The sequence below is a fragment of the Hemibagrus wyckioides genome, linkage group LG03 (assembly GCF_019097595.1).
Source record: "Hemibagrus wyckioides isolate EC202008001 linkage group LG03, SWU_Hwy_1.0, whole genome shotgun sequence".
NCBI lineage: Eukaryota > Metazoa > Chordata > Actinopteri > Siluriformes > Bagridae > Hemibagrus > Hemibagrus wyckioides.
Genome location: NC_080712.1, coordinates 19,099,066 through 19,121,109, shown reverse-complemented (window position 1 = coordinate 19,121,109; position 22,044 = coordinate 19,099,066). Strand labels below are relative to the sequence as shown.

The 22,044-nt window shown below is 38.6% G+C and overlaps 1 protein-coding gene across 1 annotated transcript in view; it reads left to right on the top strand.

The window, feature by feature from the left end:
- The window catches only part of pcdh15a (protocadherin-related 15a), a 197,263-nt gene that overhangs the window by 82,636 nt on the left and 92,583 nt on the right, over nt 1-22,044 (top strand). Inside the window, exons 7-12 of the mRNA XM_058386243.1 lie at nt 7,226-7,345; nt 7,476-7,586; nt 11,802-11,972; nt 15,548-15,656; nt 15,774-15,886; nt 19,731-19,937. Coding sequence (XP_058242226.1) covers nt 7,226-7,345; nt 7,476-7,586; nt 11,802-11,972; nt 15,548-15,656; nt 15,774-15,886; nt 19,731-19,937 — 831 coding nt within the window. The remainder of the gene's footprint in view (nt 1-7,225; nt 7,346-7,475; nt 7,587-11,801; nt 11,973-15,547; nt 15,657-15,773; nt 15,887-19,730; nt 19,938-22,044) is intronic.

Sequence of the window (22,044 nt, the reverse complement as noted above, 5' to 3'; positions counted from 1 at the left end):
CAAAACAACAAACTAAATTAAACAAACCTCTGCCTCCTTCCTTACTTCAGAAAGCAGTGCAGTTTAACCACGAGAGCCATTAGGACAGGACAGAGAAACCAGACGTTTACCGCTAATGACTATCAGTATTGTGATTAATCTGATTATACAAACAGAGCCAAGTGGACATGCGCTGCACACGCATGCTGAACATGCCTTGCTCCATTATATGGTCTGCAGAATATTAGATACCAACTGATATTGATTCTTAGTCTGCTTTGTCATTCATTGGTTTATAACAAGGATGCTCCTGAACTTCTAAATCTTTGAATGCACTGAAGTAATTCGTAACCTAATTTTACCACAGCGAAATCTACTTACACTAATGGCATGTATGCATTTACACTTTTAGAAGAAGGGATGCTCAAGCATTCTTTGTTAAGGGGAATGGTTATATATAGAAACATGACTATTTAAAAACCACCTGAGTGCTTGAAAATGCGTGGGTATTTCTGTCATTCAGATTACATGACTCCACAAGGTCAGTTATTTTATTCTCACTTATGTCTACACTGTATTGAACTAGTTCATTATCTTACTTGAGAATAACAGTAAATGATGCTTACTACACATGTTTACCCAGTTAAACAAATAGCCTTTAGTGAGGTAGAAACACAGACACAACACACTGAATGTTTCTTTGCAAGAATAGTGGAACATACAACAAAATCCCCTCAGTATAATCATGTAATTGAGCTACTCATTTGTGTGTTAAGGTGTTAGTCTTGATTTAAAGTATTTAATTTATTTTAAGTATTCAAAGTCTCATTATCTCACATACAGTGAGGGAAAAAATTATTTGATCCCCTCCTGATTTTGTACGTTTGCCCCCTGACAAAGAAATGATCAGTCTGTAATTTTAATGGTAGGTGTATTTGAGCAGTGAGAGGCAGAATAAAAAAAATCCAGAAAAATACATTTCAGAAAAATTATACATTGATTTGCATTTTAATGAGTGAAATAAGTATTTGATCCCCTATCAATCAGAAAGATTTCTGGCTCCCAGGTGTCTTTTATACAGGTAAGGAGCTGAGATTACAGTAGGAGCACTCTCAGGGAGTGCTCTTAATCTCAGCTCATTACCTGTATGAAAGACACCTGTCCACAGAAGGAAGCAATCAATCAGATTCCAAACTCTCCATCATGGCCAAGAGCTGTCCATGGATGTCAGGGACAAGATTGTAGACCTACACAAGGCTGGAATGAGCTACAAGACCATCGCCAAGCAGCTTGGTGAGAAGGTCACAACAGTTGGTGCGATTATTCCCAAATGGAAGAATCACAAAAGGACTGTCAATCTTCCTTGGTCTGGGGCTCCATGCAAGGTCTCACCTCATGGAGTTTCATTGATCATGAGAACGGCGAGGAATCAGCCCAGAATTACACTGGAGGACTTTGTCAATGATCTGAAGGGAGCTGGGACCATGGTCACCAAGAAAACAATTGGTAACACACTACGCGGTGAAAGACTGAAATCCAGTAGCGTCCGCAAGGTCCCCCTGCTAAAGAAAGCACATGTACAGGCTCATCTGAAGTTTGCCAGTGAACATCTGAATGATTCAGAGGAGAACTGGGTGAAAGTGTTGTGGTCAAATGAGACCAAAATCCAGCTCTTTGGCATCAACTCAACTCGCCGTGTTTGGAGGAGGAGGAATGCTGCTTATGACCCCAAGTACACCATCCTCAGGTGACAGGACAACTGCACCGCATCAAAGGGACGATGGACAGGGCCATGTACCGTTAAATCTTGGATGAGAACCTCCTTCCCTCAGCCAGGGCATTGAAAATGGGTCGTGGATGGATATTCCAGCCTGACAATGACCCAAAACACGTGGCCAAGGCAACAAAGGAGTGGTTCAAAAAGAAGCACATTAAGGTCCTGTAGTGGCCTAGCCAGTCTCCAGACCTTAATCCCATAGAAAATCTGTGGAGGGAGCTGAAGGGTCAGCCACAAACCTTAATGACTTGGAGAGGATCTGCAAAGAGGAGTGGGCCCAAATTCCTTGAGATGTGAGATGTGTGCAAACTACAAGAAATGTCTGACGTCTGTGATTGCCAACAATGGTTTGCCACCAAGTACTAAGTCATGTTTTGCAAAGGGGTCAAATACTTTTTTCACTCAATAAAATGCAAATCAATGTGTTTTTCTGGATTTTTTTTTTTTGTTGTTATTCTGTCTCTCACTGTTCAGATAAACCATGAAAATTACAGACTGATCATTTCTTTGTCAGTGGGCAAACATACAAAATCAGCAGGGGATCAAATAATTTTTTCCCTCACTGTAGTAGTAGTGATGGAGTATCATCATATCATTTCATTTTTCAAACATTTATCAAACATTTTTTAGCTTTTTAACAAAACTCTTTTACATTTTCTCTGTTGAAGATTTGAGTTACATTTAGAACTGGCACCTTGACAGAACACTGTAGACCTGATCAGTTTACGAGAAATGACTGCAATGTTTTTTTGAAATACTATACTATATAAGCTGTACTTTTTTTTTGACAATTTCATAACTCTATATAAAATTAAGCATTCACAAACCACCACACCATCGTCCCATGTTATACCAAGCCTTGTTTTTGTGCAAGGTGTTGTAATATTTTATTTATTTCATTTTTTTGTTTTGTTTTGTTTTTCTTTTTCTGATTGATTTTGTGGATTCTGTTTTTTTGTCTAACTTGCTGTGTTTGATCGCCTGATGCTTGACCCTTGCCTACTTCTTTGCTCTATCAAAGCTCTGTCTGTCAGTTTAAAAATAAAACACTCATCTGCAACAGCTTACTACTTTGCTGCCCAACCAAAACCAGTTGTTTTTACAAAGAAATAACTTTTTTTCCCTGTGAGGTGTTTATTTAACATTTTGCAAAGACTTCAGGACAAAGTTGTATTATTTATTTTCAGTAAAATTCTCAGTAAAATGTCAAGCTGCATTTTTTTGGGAGAGAGAAAAAAGGTGGAAAGGAATATTTATCACTGATAACGTACACTCACTGAACACCTGTACACTGCATTCATGCAAATATCTAATTAGCCAATTGTGTAGCAGCAGTGCAGTGCATAAAACCATGCAGATACGGACCAGCAGCTACGGGTAATTTTCACATCATACGATAGTATGGGCCAAAAAATGTAATCTCAGTGAATTTAACTGTGGCATGATTGCTGGAGCCACACTAGCTGGTTATAATATTTCTGTAACTGGTGATCTTCTGGGATTCTGGGATTGCAGTGTACAAAATATCTAAAAGAAGCCACTGCCATTAGGGAATACCATTGCCATGAAGGGGTGTACTTGGTCTGCTACAATGTTTAGGTAGGTGGTACATGTCAGAGTAACATCCACATGAATGCCAAGATTCAACATTTCCCAGAACATTGCCGTTCACCTGATGTACATTTCTCAGTGGTCCAGTTCTGATGCTCACATACCCATTGTAGGTACTTTAGCAGGTAACAGGGGTCAGCATCAGACCTGTCTGCAGATGTACATCCCGGTACATGGCAAGCTGTGATGCACTGTGTGTTCTCACACTTTTCTGTCATAGCCAGCACTAACCCTTTCAGCAATTTCTGCTACAGTAGCTCTTCTGTAGCCCTTCCCACATAAATCAATGCCCTATGATCATGTCAGCGGTTCACCGGTTGCTTTTCCTTGAACCTCTTTTGGTTACTGCTAAATACTGCATACCAGGAACATGCAGAAGACCTGCAGTTTTGAAGATGGAATGACCTAGTCTTCTGGCCATCTCATTTTTTTTTTGTCAGAGGTGTTCAGATTCTTACGCTTGACCATTTTTCCTGCTTCCAACACATCAACTTCAACACAAAGAGCTGAATGAGATAATAAAGCACACACACAGATACACACACACACATCAATATATATATACTATATATATATATATATATATATATATATATATATATATATATATATATATATATATATATACACTATATTGCCAAAAGTATTCGCTCACCCATCCAAATAATCAGAATCAGGTGTTCCAATCACTTCCATGGCCACAGGTGTATAAAATCAAGCACCTAGGCATGCAGACTGTTTTTACAAACATTTGTGAAAGAATGGGTCGCTCTCAGGAGCTCAGTGAATTCCAGCGTGGAACTGTGATAGGATGCCACCTGTGCAACAAATCTAGTTGTGAAATTTCCTCGCTGCTAAATATTCCACAGTCAACTGTCAGCTGTATTATAAGAACGTGGAAATGTTTGGGAACGACAGCAACTCAGCCACGAAGTGGTAGGCCACGTAAACTGACAGAGCGGGGTCAGCGGATGCTGAGGCGCATAGTGCGAAGAGGTCGCCAACTTTCTGCAGAGTCAATCGCTACAGACCTCCAAACTTCATGTGGCCTTCAGATTAGCTCAAGAACAGTGCGCAGAGAGCTTCATGGAATGGGTTTCCATGGCCGAGCAGCTGCATCCAAGCCATACATCACCAAGTGCAATGCAAAGCGTCGGATGCAGTGGTGTAAAGCACGCCGCCACTAGACTCTAGAGCAGTGGAGACGCGTTCTCTGGAGTGACAAATCGCGCTTCTCCATCTGGCAATCTGATGGACAAGTCTGGGTTTGGCGGTTGCCAGGAGAACGGTACTTGTCTGACTGCATTGTGCCAAGTGTAAAGTTTGGTGGAGGGGGGATTATGGTGTGAGGTTGTTTTTCAGGAGCTGGGCTTGGCCCCTTAGTTCCAGTGAAAGGAACTCTGAATGCTTCAGCATACCAAGACATTTTGGACAATTCCATGCTCCCAACTTTGTGGGAACAGTTTGGAGCTGGCCCCTTCCTCTTCCAACATGACTGTGCACCAGTGCACAAAGCAAGGTCCATAAAGACATGGATGACAGAGTCTGGTGTGGATGAACTTGACTGGCCTGCACAGAGTCCTGACCTCAACCCTATAGAACACCTTTGGGATGAATTAGAGCGGAGACTGAGAGCCAGGCCTTCTTGTCCAACATCAGTGTGTGACCTCACAAATGCGCTTCTGGAAGAATGGTCAAAAATTCCCAAAAACACACTCCTAAACCTTGTGGACAGCCTTTCCAGAAGAGTTGAAGCTGTTATAGCTGCAAAGGGTGGACCAACATATATATATATATATATATATATATATATTTATATATATATATATATATATATATATATATTTATATATATAAATATATATATATATATTTATATATATATATATATATATATTTATATATATATATATATATATATATATATATTTATATATATATATATATATATATATATATATATATATATATATATATATATATATATATATATTTTGATGTGTGTGTGTGTGCGCTTTGGGGCCTTGAGGAATGCTGATGTATTCTGACTTTTCCGCCTACCACCTTCACTCTTGATCTTTTTCTTTCACTTTGTGTAGCAGTTATTCCAACTAAACGAATTTATATTAAATAAAGTATTTTAGCTTTTCCTTGTTGTGGATAGTTTTTTCTTTCAAAGACACAATAATCCATGGCCAGTGCTATTGTGTTAAGATAGTAAAACATTTGTGCTGTTTTTGTTGTCTACTGAGCAGACATGGGAAAGTATTTTGCATTTGCATGCGCTGCCATTTTAAACAGCATCCATGTGGAGTAAGCTGTGATGTCACACCCAAATGATTTTTGTTTTACCAGAGAATGTGGGTTGATTACAGTGATTACCACAGCATGGTTGCATTCTTGAATCAAAAGTGGTTGATTATTTTTCTAAAAAAGTATGGAATCATTATGATTGTAACCTAGATGATGGATTATATTTATGCCCTCATTCTAATACACTGTCCTTCTTACAACAGTTCATTTACAGGACCTTGTATGGAGGATAATTTACACTACCAGTCAAAAGTTTGTACACACCTTCTAATTCCATGGTCTTTCCTGATGTTTATTTCTTTCTACGTTGTAAAACAATGCTGAAGGCGGCCGAAATACACAATAATCTTGTTTGATCAGTTGATATTGAGATATGTCTGCTACTGATGCTCTGTAAAGCCTTCATAACAGCTCTAATCTGAGGTGCTGTTAATGGGTGATTTCTGAGGCTGGTAACTCTAAATGAACTTCTCCTCTGCAGCAGAGGTAAGTTTTGGTCTTGCTTTACTGGGATGGTCTTCATGTGAGCCAGTTTCATCATGGTGCTTGATGGGTTTTGCAAATGCACTTGACAATACTGTTCTTGCAAGAACTATTCCAGAACACCTGACCTTTGTGTCTTAAAATAACAACTGACTGTTGTTTTTTGTCATTACATATGGATTACTTAAGTCCATATGTGTTATTTCATAGTTTTGAAATCTCCAGTATTGTTTTAGAATGTAGAAAATAAATCCCTAAACAAAAAACATTGAATTTAAAGGTGTGTCCAAACTTTTGACTGGTAGTGTATATAATGACACAATAATAAACTGACTAAGAACAGGTTATGTTCTTATATAACAAAGGAAAGCTTTGATATGGTGAAGTTTCAATAGACATTAATTTGATAAAGGAATGTCATAACTTTGTAAAAGTAGAGCTATATATAGTTGTTCCCTCACAAGCCTCTCTTTTTTTAGTTAATACGACTAAAAATGCTGCTTGTCATGTTTCAGAGAGCCCTGAAAATCCTCTATACCAAAGACTTGAATCTCGTGAACGCTCTGTAACATTAAATGTGACTATTAACAGATACGATGTTCATTTTCACTGATTAATTACTAATTAATGTTACTATATTAATGGATTACATATTGTAATTGTTATAAGTGGAATGCTGCCCCCTATATATAATCTAAAATATACTACTCAAAATGCACAATTTCTTTCCAATCATTTCAATTTTCAAATCAGTTTCTGTGATTAATTCATTGTTTAGGGTGAGAATTAAAGGATGATTTTTTGAAGCACAAGATGAAATACAGGGGGAGCAACAAGAAATATGTATGTAACTAAAACCACTGATCAAATGAGTATTATTACAAAACAGTACAGATACTTTATATATACAATTACGTTTTTCTTCAATATTTTGGGTGGTATTACTATTCTAAAATAAAAGCACATTTCTGTTGGAAGCTGATGGTGATAAATAAATGTATTAGTGACACTGATCATAATCATTTTGATCACATTCTCTGTCTGAACATTCTGCCTCTTCAGCTCACACCCGTTGGCACCACCATCTTCACTGGTTTTTCAGGAAACAACGGAGCCACTGATATTGACGATGGTCCGAATGGCCAAATCGAATACGGCATCCAGTACAACCCGAATGACCCGGTAGAGTGCAGTTCAAATACTAAAACATCTGTTTTTCTGTCTTGTCCTTTGCAACTTTTTAACTGCTATGGCACAATATCTTTTCCTCGCTCGCTTTCTCTTTTTAATTCTTGATGTTTTTCTCTCTCAGATATCAAACAGGACTGTTCAGGTGGCTAGCACGCTGTCTGGTAACATTGTCCTTGCTGAGAGACTGAACTATGAAGAAAGGACGCGCTACTTAATCATAGTCCAGGCCAATGTAAGAGCTTTTAAAGTTATGTTTATGTTATGATAGACATCATGTAAAAAATTAATCATGTGCTTTTAGGCTAACAGGGATCCAAGCTTTTGTAAACTTAATAAATTTTCATTTAATTGTTATTTTTTTTATTTTTAGGTAACATTTCATGTTAAATTGGTGGTCTTTTTTTGTGTGTAAAAGATATGCCATGTTATCAAGGATGATGCATTGCTAGGCATGCAGGGAAAGTGTCACTGCACTTATTTTAATGTGCCTTGTAGTTGTTTACTACCTGATATTTTGCATGTGCATCTTGTTTTCAGGGTATTCATCAGCTTTAGAGCAATCATTAGTATTGAAATATTCCTCACTTACATGACAGCATGTTGACACTCTTATCCAAAAACATGAAGGTGACTTTGTTCTACAAACATAGACCAAATATGGGGACGCCATCTAGAAACTGAATCCTGGCTCCAGGCAGAACCTCAGCACTGCTAAACTCTGCATTGCTTGTAATGTGCCCTTAGGCTGACCGCACTATTCATTTTGATGTTCCACAAGAGTAACTGAATAAATGCCTGGGCATGCCTTCATAAAGCCAAGCAACCTGCAATTCTGCCTAATCAGTTTGGCTGCTCCATAAAGTTTTTCTCCAGTGAGCACACTACAGTGATTTCTACAGAGGAAGATAAGAATGACCTTACATGCATAAGAATATTGTTCATACATTGCTAGTCTTTTGCCATATTCTCACATTTATAACATTTAAAATACTGAGCAAAAGAACTATATCTGTAACATTTTCTGAAGTTGAAATATAACTTCTAAGTCTCAACCATTATGAGAATGAGTGTATATAATTTTATGCTTTAGCTGCATGGATAATCATAAAAAAATTGGTGTGCATGACTTAAAATACCCCACATGATTTTTTTTTTTAAAAACAGTGACACTTTTCCGGAGCAAATTGTACTTCCACATTGTTCATTGATAAGATTTATTTTCCTAACAAACCTGGGGTGCATTTCCCAAAAGTCTTGAGTCTCTAGGCACTTTGTTCACTTCTTCATAAGATTATTCTTTAACTAACAAGAGCTTCTCCAAACTAAAATAGCACGTAACCATGTTCGTAAACTAACAAGCAACCTGTTTGTTCGTAAACTAACAAGCAGCCCCATTTGTTATTTTTGCATACACGTCTACCTCAGAAAGGCTGTTAATTCTGATGTGTTTTAATTAACTCTTCATCTAACAAAAGTAATTAACTTTAATTATTAATCTAGCTACATTATGACTACTAAATAAGGTTACGTGTTGAATGTTCAAATACAGAACTGGGGAATAAAGATAATAATAATTATGCATCAGAATGTGGGCTGTTCAAGGTGGAGCTGTTTAATGCTGCAATCAAATATAAGCCCATTTCACCTGACACAGTCTGTTGCAAAAGGTGAGTCGGATGCAAGCGTAGTTAACAGTTTTTAATAGAGATCTAGGCAGAGACAAAGTCAAAGTCAAAACATAGGCAAGGATCATGCAATGAGCATACACTGAACACTAGGCAGACCAAATGTACCCAGAATAACATTCAGAGGGAATGTTAAGAGGGAAAAAGGCTTGGTAATGTCAGGAGTGAAAACACAAACTCATCATTACTTCAGCTGAATGAATGTTTGTGGTCTATTTATAGTAGGTGCAGGTGTAATTGTGAATAGGTTTGCATCTGTAAAACTCTGGTAATTTTGATGGAGTAAACTACTGGAGTGTTTAGTAAGTAGCATGATGTCAAGAGCATGATGCCTGAAGCATTTAGTCAGGGGTGTGATAGGAGCATGTTGTCTGGAGCGTATAGTCAGGAGCATATAGTCAGGAGCATGTTGTCTGAAGCATGTAGTCAGGAGCATGTTGTCTGAAGCGTGTAGCCAGGAGCGTGTTGTGTGAAGCTTGTATTCAGGAGCATGATGTCTGAAGCGTTTTGTAAGGAGCATGATATCAGGGGCATGTTGTCAGGAGCATGTAGTCAGGAGAGTATTGTCTGAAGTGTGTAGTCAGGAGCCTGTTGTCTGAAGCGTGCAGTCAGGAGTATGTTTTCTGAAGATGCATGTTATATTTGTTATTTTAAATGTATATCGATATATTTGCTTGGCTCCATTGAATGTAACTTTAGGAGACCTGTGACCATGGACAGTCAAATAATGCATGACATATACAATGGATAACCATTTTTAGCCTCTTTTTATTTGTTTCCTTATATTATACTATTATTATAATCATTTTTATTCAGACCTGTGTCTTCAGGAACCTGTGTAACTGACTGCTTCATCATTGCTCAAATACACTTACACAAGATATAAAAGGAAGTTCACAAAATATTCTTATATTTCACCTCTGAACACAGCAGCATACCTTATAAGCGAGCAGGCCTCTAGACACCAATGCATTTTTGTTAGCAGTGAGATGTAGAGGACTAATCCAATTCTACCATCCCATTACAGAGCATATATTGTATGAAGCTGAAGGCACTCCTGCAGAAATAGGCTTGCCTATATTTTATTCTTCAATTAGCAGTTTAGGGCAGCATGGTGGGTGCAGTGGGGCTCTGCTTACAGTCTGTGTTGAGATTTTGTGCTTATTCTGACCATGTTTGTGTGGGTTTCCTACCATCTCACAATAGCATACCAATATGTAGTGTGAATATGTGCCTTGTGCCTAGTATTTCTGGTATAGGTTCTGGATCCACCATGTCAAGTGATTACTGAAGATAAATGATTGAATGAATGAATGAATGAATGAATGAATGACTTGTTAACTAACATTTGGCAATGATAATAGCCTGTAATGTATTAAATTAATCTAGTTAACTACCTATAACTAGTTCTATACCTGAAAGATTATCTTTCTGGAAAGAGAAAGAACTGTTAGTTGCCAGATGTTAGGGACTTTCACAAAACAACTGTATATAACTACAGTAATGTTATTCAATTAAAAGTCTGGCCACACATATTTATTTTGTACTTTTTATTGATCTTGAGGGCAAAAGTCTGTGAATTCCTGACTATGACTACCATATGTGGGCCTTCCCCAAACTATTGGCACAAGATTAGAGGCAAATGTTGATGATTTCTGTTCTGGAACTAAGTAATCTACCATTAACCTGTTTCAGCATTATGATGATTTAGTTGACAGTTTATGGAGGCATGATGACACAGTTTGTACAAAGCAAGGTTCATTAAGTTAAGTCTTCATTTATCACATATACTGTACATTACAGCTTGTTAGTAAGTTAGGGTCAAGCATGATACATAGCCCCTGGAGCAGAGAGGATTATGAGCCTTTCTCAAGGGCATTTTAGTGGTATTCAGTAACCCAGAGCCTTATCCACTTATCCACCACTGCCAAGCATGGTTTTTCTGAGAGTGGATTGGAAGAACTCAAGTAGTCTGTATAGAGCCCTGACCTTTAGGATAAACTGGAACGTCAATTGTACTACAGACCTCCTCACCCAGCACCATTGTGTGACCTTACTAATGCTCTTGTAGCTGATTGGGCAAATCCCCACAGCCATGCTTTTGTTCTTTCTTTCATTTTTTTCACTGTTAACCCAAAAGACCTCCAATAATTGATTGAAATGAGATTCCTCCCCAGATCATCCTGAGGTCTAGTACCTTGTTCATGAGCAAATCTTTACAGTTGTGATTGATTTCATCACTGAAACCCCCCGGTTTTGCTGTGCACTTTTCTTTTCATACAAAACCTACTCACTTTTCACATAGTCTGGAAAAAATCTACTGAAGTTATTTTCCCCACCTAAAAATGTATGTGTCTGGCTCAAATTCCCTGACGAATATTAGCAGTCATTTTTTAAAAAGAAAAATCATACTGGTATTATGTTCAGGTCATTTAAGTCATTTTAACCAAGTCTCATTATCATTCATAAGAATTTTACCTCTGTTTCGTAATTGCATTCACGGCAGAGCACACACACACACACACACACACACACACAGCTTCACTCAGGAAGAACCTCAAGCATGTAAAGTGAATTGTGTTGCTAATAACCGAGATGGAGATAAAACATGTAAGTGGTGTAACAGGGTTGATATAAAAGCAAAAGCAATGGGCTGGGTCAGTGGGGTTTAGCAAACAGTGCATGCAATGCTACGTTCTGAACAGAATGTTAGGGATAAACTCCAGCTGGTGCGTGTGTGTGTGTGTGTCCACATTTTGCAGGATCGTGCTCCATATCCAGCCAGCCGACACACTGCTACGACAACACTGACTCTGGATGTATTAGACGGAGACGACCTGGGTCCCATGTTCCTGCCCTGCGTTCTGGTCAATAACACACGAGACTGCAGCCCTGTCACATACAGTGCCATCATTCCTGAACTTATAGACCCGGTGAGAACTCAACCAAATGCAACACTGCCTCTGCTTTGAGTACAACAGGGACATACTTGGCTTTCTATTAGCTGTTAAAAAATTTACATCCATGTACCTGAAGATTCAGTCACTGATGGCGGCAGTGACTGCAAAAAATAGATGCACCATTACTGAGCAATGTTAAGCTTCACCTCACCAGCAAACACACAACACTCATTTATTCTACAGCTGAAGGCCGTTGTGTCATTTTTTCCCCAGAAGAGCTGATAGTGAACCTGCTTTGGATCTATTCATGTGGGAATAGAGATGCTTTGTAAGAGTTCAGCATAAAGCTCTAATATCCTGGGGGAGAGAATGTCAGTTATTACATTTTCACACTTTCTATGTAAACAAGTTCAAGAGAATGTTATACATAGTTAATACATTTACAGGAACATGCAGGTGAGAATCTTTGCATTACATTACTCAGACACAAGGAAATCCAACATCTAAAATAGTTAAAGAAACTGTGGCTAAATTTGGTCTCAGCATTTGCAAAGTGAAATGCATAAGCTATGCTGATATATACTTGTGAGGTTTCTGCCTGCTAGTTTATTAGCTAGAAAACTTGACATCTCATCTTCTTTTACAACTTATGACAGGAATATTAATTACCCCAGTCCTGGTCATGGACAACTCCAGTTTTTCTCTGTGATCAACCTCCATTAGCCAGACAGGCTCTGTGGTTTATAAACACCATTAATCTTATTCTGCCAGGCCAGTTCTTGCAAAGTTAATGGTAAATGATTAAAAAGTAACTTACGGATTTGGTGCTGCAGTCATGAATTTGAACCATTTATCACTTTCTAACTTTCACAATACCTATTAATGAGAAGTGCAGATCATTCACTGGTCAGCTTCTTAACCTTTGCAGTCAGTAGATTTCTACATCTTCAAATAGCAAGTTTTAGGTTTTCACATCTTTTTTGGTATCATTATGCCTTTTAACACAGTTAAAGAAATTCCCTTACATCATTATCACCACAACATCTGGTGATTCTGACCATTCAGTTCTGAATTCTTAGCTGTAAACATTGAGGAACTATATCTGAATGATTTTCTGCCACATGATTGGCTGATTCAATAAATGCATGTGTGTGAATGTGCAGATGTTCCTAATAAAGTAGATAGTGAGTGTAAGTAACCCCCAAAAAATTCTTCAAAATGTTTAAACAGTATCTTTATTAGAGCCCATGAGAGCGGCCAACCTGAGGGCACGGAGCAGAGTCATTAAAAATGGCTTTGAATTGAACGCACAGAAATGTATTCCCGAGTGTGGAGCAGTGAAGCCAGCATGCGGAGAAACTGTCACACATGAGAGCACTTCAGTTTTGTGAGCACTGAGACCCTTGCACCTTCTTTTTGCTTCATGCCACTCTAATTCTCTACATAGTAAATGTATGGCTTAAACACATAACATCGTAAGCATAAACCTAGGCATGTTTGCCTTGCACCTTTAGAGCTGGGGGTTTGATTCCCACCTCTTGCTTGTGTGTGGAGTTTGCAGTTCTCCCTCTAATTCGGGGGTTTCATTCGATACCAAATATATGAGTTGCATTGACTGATTGACGTCACCCTGTCTAGGACGTAAATACCCTGAGATAGCCTCCAAATTCCCCATGACCCTGTGTGGTACAGAAATTGGATGGATGGATATCCCAGATATCAAAACGTATCAAAACACTCTCTATTAAGAACAATATAAACCTATGGGTTATAAGGTGATGACTGGCAATCACATTTATGCTAGAATGGTCACTCTTTGGAAAAAAAGGTTAAAAAGCATTCCAGGAGAGCATTCCATATGGAGGGATACAAATGAAGAGCAGACATTGTAGTGGAAAGACAAGCAACACTAGCTTTACCGTCCATCACAGACTTGTTTACTTTACTGTTGTTTAATTGCCTAGTGGATGGAGTCAGGAATTACTGCTCTATACAACAAATTAAAACAGTTTATTGCAGAGTGTACATGAAGTTTACCCCAAACTCAGGTTTCTAAATTGCATTGTTGTACACATTCACCATTCCAGGGTGAGTTAGTGTTTATTAGATAAACAACCAGCCTGGATGAATGCCAAGGCAATAAGAGTGTAATGTTGATGCATTCGCTACTGTGATCCCTTTTTTTGTGTGAAGCACAGGCAAAACATTTTAACAAGAGGATAATGTGGATAGAAGTGCACGAAGCAGAGCAAGCATCAAAACAAACAGAACACATACATACTGTAAATCCTTCACTGGCCATCAGAGAGGATGATATTGGCGCTTCAGGACAAGTGGGGTTCTGGAGCTGGTGATGTGAGTTGCTCCAGCAGGGAACAGGGAGACACACACTGTAAATAAGCAACTGCTGTTCCTATTGCTTGCTCAGGTACATTGTATTTTATGGAAACCTATTTACAGATGGCTAAGTATAGAGATTTGGGAAATGCTCATAAAGACAACCCCTGCTTCTAGTTGTGCTTCACCCTGCTGTTTGCTACTCTGTGCATGCATTACAGCAGCTTCTTCCCTCCACAGATTAGTAGTTAGTATGAAACATGAAGAACACCTTCTGCTTTTTTTGTGTGTTTGTAATTTAATTGTTTTGCATGTGTGCTGCTGAATTATCTGAGCTAATGAGATTTCAAATTTGTTTGTCGAATTTGAAAAGTATGTTACCTGCATGTCTGTGGGGGTGGATTAAAAAAAGTATGCTGTGCTTTTGAGACTTTCTAAAGTGAACAATAGTTTATGAAGCTTTAGTGAGGTTTCACTGTTTTTCGCTTATTTTAATTGCTTTGGCTTTATTAAGCTTCCCTGTAGTACAACCAAGTTTTGTGAAAAGCAAACACGGTAGATTTCAATAACCTCTGAGGAGTGTAAACTAAATTGGAGTGTGTGCAATTCCATTCTGTTATTTGTGTTTTTCCCTTTTTTAGTAGTATTTTAACCGTTTTTCTCTCTTTCTTGACTGTCTTTTTTCTGTTTCTTGACTTATGTGTTAGAAATAAGAGCAGATGTTACAGTGTGATATAAAGGTCTCTCCATTCTTCTGTTTATTTCTCATGTATGCTGGAAGGAAGATTTGTGTATTCTTAAATTTCTCAGGTTGGAACGAGTCACCGATAAGCACTCATTTAGCATCTTTATGTATTTCCTTGTTTTTGATAAGGCTCCCCTTGGCTTTGGATAAAAGCCAGCTACATAGCGAATGTTTCTTATCAGCCGTGCAGTCCATTTGTTTGTGTGTGTTTTTATATTTACATCAAACATCCCCACAAAGATAAGAATATCTGACACTTCTGACCTTGTAGAGACCTTTGGTTGGTTCAAATGAGAAAAAACTGCAGCTTTTTTTAAGCAAACAAACAAAAACAGCCATATTTAGGTGTATCATTTGTGAGCTACATTAACAATGTCAATAGAAAGTCACCAAATAGTGAAACAAACCTTAATCCAGAAAATATGGCTTAATATGAAATTTCTTCAGTACTGTAGTTACTGTATCCCGACTCTACTTTTAGTTGAGTCTCATGGTGACCTCTCCATCCATCATTCATTCTTTTTAGAGCAAACTGAATCCCCTAAACGTGTCACCACCCATCCGAGCAGTGGACCAGGACAGGAACATTCAGCCTCCTTCAGACAGACCTGGCATTCTCTACTTCATTCTGGTTGGTAGGTATAAAAGGCTTCATAAATCTTAAATCTTACAAAGAAATATTGCTCTTTTTTAAGAGAAGATGCAAAGTAATTGGTATTTCTAACTTGTGCCAACTCTCCTGTCACCTTCAGGCCAGCCAGCCGTCTACCCAGAGTTCTTTTCTTTAAACAGGACCACAGCAGAGCTCCGCCTTCTAAAGCCAGTGAGGAGGGACCTTTACCAAAGCTTCAACCTTGTCATCAAGGTCATACATGTTCTTATCTTGTGTGTATAATTATTTATATTAGTCCTGGCTATTAACATTATTTTGGTTAAAAAGCATTTGCTTAAATGTTTATATTGCTTTCTTCACATTACTGTGAAAAATGGGATATTACAGTATATGTAAGTGTAAATTATATGTAATGAAACATATATACAGCTCTGGAAAAAAATAAGAGACCACTGCCCAATCTCCAGATTTGAACCCTATTGAAAACCTCTGGAATGTCATCAACAGGAAGATGGATGGTCACAAACCATCAAGCAAAGCTGAGCTGTTTGCATTTTTGCAAAAAGAGTGGTATAAAGTTCCCCAACAGCAATGTAAAAAACTGGTGGAGAGCATGGAGCCAAAACGCATGCAAATCAGGGTTATTCCACCAAATACTGATTTCTTAATGTTATTTAGCCAAAGCATTAACACAGTTTGTTTACAAATTATTTGCATTTTGTTTTATTTAAGTTATTAAAGCTCTGCAAATACTGCATGATCTTGGGTTATTTTGATGTGTTGTCATTTCCTTTAAATATACACTCTAAATAACAATAGTTATATTCTGAATTTAGGAGAAATATTGTCAGCAGTTCACAAAAAATTTAAACAAACTGTTCATCTCACCAATACATGAACCTGGGAGAAAAAAAACATAAGAAACTGATTATTTTGCAGTGGTCTCTTATTTTATTCCAGAGCTGTACTTACATTACAGGAGCATTAAGATGTTTGTATTTAACAACTCTGTTAGAACACTTTACATTAACAAACATGAAGTTCTTTCTAATTAAATTGCATTAACACTTACACTTGACCAATCAAACTCAATCCAAGGCTAATTATAGAAGATTGCATCAATCACACTAACACTTGCAGAGGATCTGCATTTCACAGTTCTGAGTGGACTCTCATTATGCACAATTAGGGTAAATTTGATAAAAAAAATAAGTCTAAAAGTAAATAGGAAACATTATTTTCAATAGGATTTATTAAACAGGAGAACTGGGTTGGGTTAGCAGCAGAAAGAGAAAAATGTTTTGATCCCTATTTGTGACTCCCACTAATTTTGGCGGCTGCATATCTGATAGCTCAGTCCTCACCTCAGGAATTTCAAATGTATTCAGCTAACATCATTCAGAGCACAAGGTTCATAACATTGTGCATAAGTGTGCGTAGGCTTGTTTGTGGGGGCACGTGCTGTGGTAAATCAATATTAGCACATTTTATATGATATTCATTGAAGAGAGTTTGAAGTAGTAGTCAGGAGAGGAAAAAGTACCGGCAAAGGAATTCAATGGAACACACCAATGCACACAAGCAGCTGTTGACTGTGTGAGTTCAATCAAGTGAAAGAGGTGTCCTAATTCAGAGAGAGAGCAAGAGAGAGAGAGAGATAGGGTTGAGGGAGGAGAAGGATGAGGGAGGCTTAAAGCATATCACTGTTCAACAAGCAGCAGATGATTTTTTATTTTATATATATTTTTTTAAAGAAATGTTAAATTATTATGTTTGCCCTATAAACTGTTACATCCGTATTTGTCTAGCTACATTTTGTATTTGCTGCTCCAGAAAATCCATACAAGCATGTCAGAGGTGTTCTGAATTCCAGCAATGAAAAATTTGTTGAAAAATTCTCTACTAAACTCTGCTCTATAGTTCAAGGCATTTTTATTACAAATGATTGGATATGCTCTCCTCCTCTCAGTTGGCAGAACCTGACAGGATTCTTCATAAATACCACATTTATTTAACTAGCTATTAAACATGAGCTAACTTACTAACTCAGGTAGTCACGCTGGGTTGAGATCTCCTGAAGGTAGCAGGTATGAAGGTAGCAGCAGATGACTTACACAGTAGCTTATGATTTACAATCATTTACTGATGCTCTGTGGATGGATTCATTGTCATCCTGGAAGAGACCACTCTTATCAGGATTGACATTTTTTCACAGGATGAAATGTGTTCAGTCAAATAAACTGTTTATAGTGATGGTTTCCTCTAAGAGGACAAGTAGACCAAAAAAAATAAAAAGGCAGTCACAGCACCTATAACAGAACTACCTCTAATTTGTAACCCAGAGCTTATCTTGCTTATCAAATATGTGCAACCTTCACAGAGGTCATGTGTATAATCATTGCTGCTGTTAACATAATCTGACTTGACATGGTATTTCATAAAATCATTTACAGGGCGATCATAAAAACAGGCTTAGTCAGCAATGTTTATATAAACTAGATATATGGACCACATATATACACTATATTGCCAAAAGTATTCGCTCACCCATCCAAATAATCAGAATCAGGTGTTCCAATCACTTCCATGGCCACAGGTGTATAAAATCAAGCACCTAGGCATGCAGACTGTTTTTACAAACATTTGTGAAAGAATGGGTCGCTCTCAGGAGCTCAGTGAATTCCAGCGTGGAACTGTGATAGGATGCCACCTGTGCAACAAATCCAGTCGTGAAATTTCCTCACTCCTAAATATTCCACAGTCAACTGTCAGCTGTATTATAAGAACGTGGAAGTGTTTGGGAACGACAGCAACTCAGCCACGAAGTGGTAGGCCACGTAAACTGACAGAGCGGGGTCAGCGGATGCTGAGGCGCATAGTGCGAAGAGGTCGCCAACTTTCTGCAGAGTCAATCGCTACAGACCTCCAAACTTCATGTGGCCTTCAGATTAGCTCAAGAACAGTGCGCAGAGAGCTTCATGGAATGGGTTTCCATGGCCGAGCAGCTGCATCCAAGCCATACATCACCAAGTGCAATGCAAAGCGTCGGATGCAGTGATGTAAAGCACGCCGCCACTGGACTCTAGAGCAGTGGAGACGCGTTCTCTGGAGTGACGAATCGCGCTTCTCCATCTGATGGACGAGTCTGGGTTTGGCGGTTGCCAGGAGAACGGTACTTGTCTGACTGCATTGTGCCAAGTGTAAAGTTTGGTGGAGGGGGGATTATGGTGTGGGGTTGTTTTTCAGGAGCTGGGCTTGGCCCCTTAGTTCCAGTGAAAGGAACTCTGAATGCTTCAGCATACCAAGACATTTTGGACAATTCCATGCTCCCAACTTTGTGGCAACAGTTTGGAGCTGGCCCCTTCCTCTTCCAACATGACTGTGCACCAGTGCACAAAGCAAGGTCCATAAAGACATGGATGACAGAGTCTGGTGTGGATGAACTTGACTGGCCTGCACAGAGTCCTGACCTCAATCCGATAGAACACCTTTGGGATGAATTAGAGCGGAGACTGAGAGCCAGGCCTTCTCGTCCAACATCAGTGTGTGACCTCACAAATGCGCTTCTGGAAGAATGGTCAAAAATTCCCATAAACACACTCCTAAACCTTGTGGACAGCCTTCCCAGAAGAGTTGAAGCTGTTATAGCTGCAAAGGGTGGACTGACGTCATATTGAACCCTATGGATTAGGAATGGGATGTCACTTAAGTTCATATGCGAGTCAAGACAGGTGAGTGAATACTTTTGGCAATATAGTGTATCTATAGAACTCAAAGGAACAATCACTGGTCTTGTGTGTTCCCACATTTCTGCCTCAAATGAAACATTTATCACAAGAAGCAGATTAAATGATCAAATGATTGATGTTTGTGGAAGTGCACATGCTAAGCATTGTGTGCTATGTCAGGTTTTGTGTGTGACTTAATCCTCATGCAACTCTCCATGATGTTGATTCTCTCTCCCACTGAGCTGCGTGTAAGCTGCCAGTTTCATACTGAGATGTCCAACGTCCTGGGTATCATCACCACAGCATGTTCGCCTCTACTGTGTTTGTTTGCTTGTTTTCTTTTCTTATGTGTATGTGTTTCTGTGCAGGCCGAGCAGGATAACGGTCACCCTCTGCCTGCTTTTGCTGAACTGCGGATAGAGGTGTTGGATGAAAACAACCAGGCACCTTACTTCCATCAGCCATCCTACCAGGGCTTCATCAGTGAGTCAGCCCCTGTGGGTGGCACCGTGTCTGGTAGAGCCAACCTCACGGCACCGCTAGCTATCATCGCCCTTGATAATGACATAGAGGAGGTAATAAAATACATTATTACTTCACACATATATTAACTCTGAGCAAAAGCTCTGTCTGTGTGGATGTTGTATACAGTATGCCTTATCACCTGTGCTATATTGGCACCTAAACAATGTTATTATGTTCATATTTGTGTGTTTCAGCTTCAGCCAGGGGATGTACCAGTAGGTGAACCTGTTGTGTGCTGTGTTTTTTTTTTTTGTTTGTTTTTTTAAATACTTACTCTTTTTGGTTTGTTTGTTTGGTTTGTGGTGTGACAAATGCAATTAATTCACTCATCTGAAGAGGATGTATTTAATCCTAGTAAATTACTTTTGGTGTTTCTGGTCTTACATCTTACAAAAGGAATTCCACTGATCTTTCAGAATGTCAGCACCATTTGTTCAGTGAAAAGTCATGCAGAATATTTTTATTAATGAAAAAACGGTCTGTAGGCAGCACGGTGGTGTAGCAGTTAGTATTACTGCCTTACAGCACCAGGATCCTGAGCTCAGGTTACTGTTGGTACGGAGTTCCTTGCATGTTTTCTCCATGTCCATGTTGGAGTCCTTTTCCTCCTGCCTCCTAAAAATATGTAGGTGGATCGGCAATGCTGGATTGCCCCTAGGCATGAATGAGTGTGGGAATGAATGTGTTAACATGTGTATGTACGGTACCATGCAATGAAGTGCTTTCTCTTTCAGGGTGTATTCCTGCCTCACACCCAGTGTTCCTCTGGATTTACCTCAGCTGTTACAAAAGTATAAATGAATGAAAAAGGTCTGTGGTAGAAAAATATATCAACCTGGATTAAATGTTCGAATGATATGATACAGAAGTCAAAGCATCAATAATACAAAGATGACCATGTTTGATCTCTAGCCAGCCTGTGATACTATGTATTGTTCTTACATTTTTTAGCTCCAATTATAATAACCCTTTATTGATGTAATATCTATATAAAACATTTTTTTTTACTGTTGCCTTGATATTTGAGCCTATTTGTATAGATAGATAGAGAAATACTGTCAGAATCTGTACTATAACCTACAGGCTATCTTTGGCAGTCAATCAGAAATAAGACTAGAGTGCTAGACTACAGACAAAAAAAGCAATTACAAATCAGACTTGTAACATATTGATTGCTGAAAAACCAAATTAACTTCCATTAGTTCAGCTCACTTACTCAATTGACCCTTAGCCATGAGGTTCCTCAGGTCCTGGTCATCTCTTCCAATTAATTGTAGGCAGATGGAAAAAAAGTTTTCAAGGCTTGTGGGTTGATAAAGGTCTGATAGTCTTTGTGGAAGGCGGTACACAGCTTGATCACAGTCTCATTTCCAGACACATGGAGTAAGTGGCATTCTGGATTACCGATTGGGAAACACGGGCATTCAATTATGGTTGTCGGTGGAGGAAATATGCTGCTCCAACACTGCCAAATTCCTCCATAGCCTCTTTTTTGTGCTTCTGCACAGGTCAATTCAGTGTGTCTTCCTCTGATTGCCTGTCCTTTGTCAATCTGCTGCAGCTCTTCTGATACAGCTGTAGTATGAAAATAATACAACCACCAGAAAGCCCACATAGTCTTTTTAGTTATTTTCACAGTAGGTGGGCTTGATGTAAAATGTTGAATGTAAAAGAAAACTTACGCTAATTCACACATTAGATGTGTTGAGTGTGTTGTCTCTATCTTTGGGCTTATATTAACACAAAAGCCAAACATGTCATGCATTAATGGTTATGATTGTGTGTGTGTGTGTGTGTGTGAGAAGCTAACAGTGTAAGTCATTAAGCAACCTTATTGTAACCTTTTTTATGTAATGGCTTTCTGTGCTGTATATTTATGCATTATGTTTTTAGCTTGTCTGTGCGTCTGTCTGTCTTGTTACCGTGATATCTCAAGAACAATCGTCTGAATGTTTCCAAGATTTATTTGGAATTATCACTGAAACCAGTAGATGAACTGATTAGATTTTGGAGTTAATCCAAGCAGTATCAAGGTCACAGTGAGATCAAATGTAAATAGTTTTTTCTTTTTCCCTTGTGACTGAAAAAAAAATGTAATGGTCTTTCAGGCATACAAATTAGTAACAAGAAGAAATAGACTTGTTGATGGTGGATGCA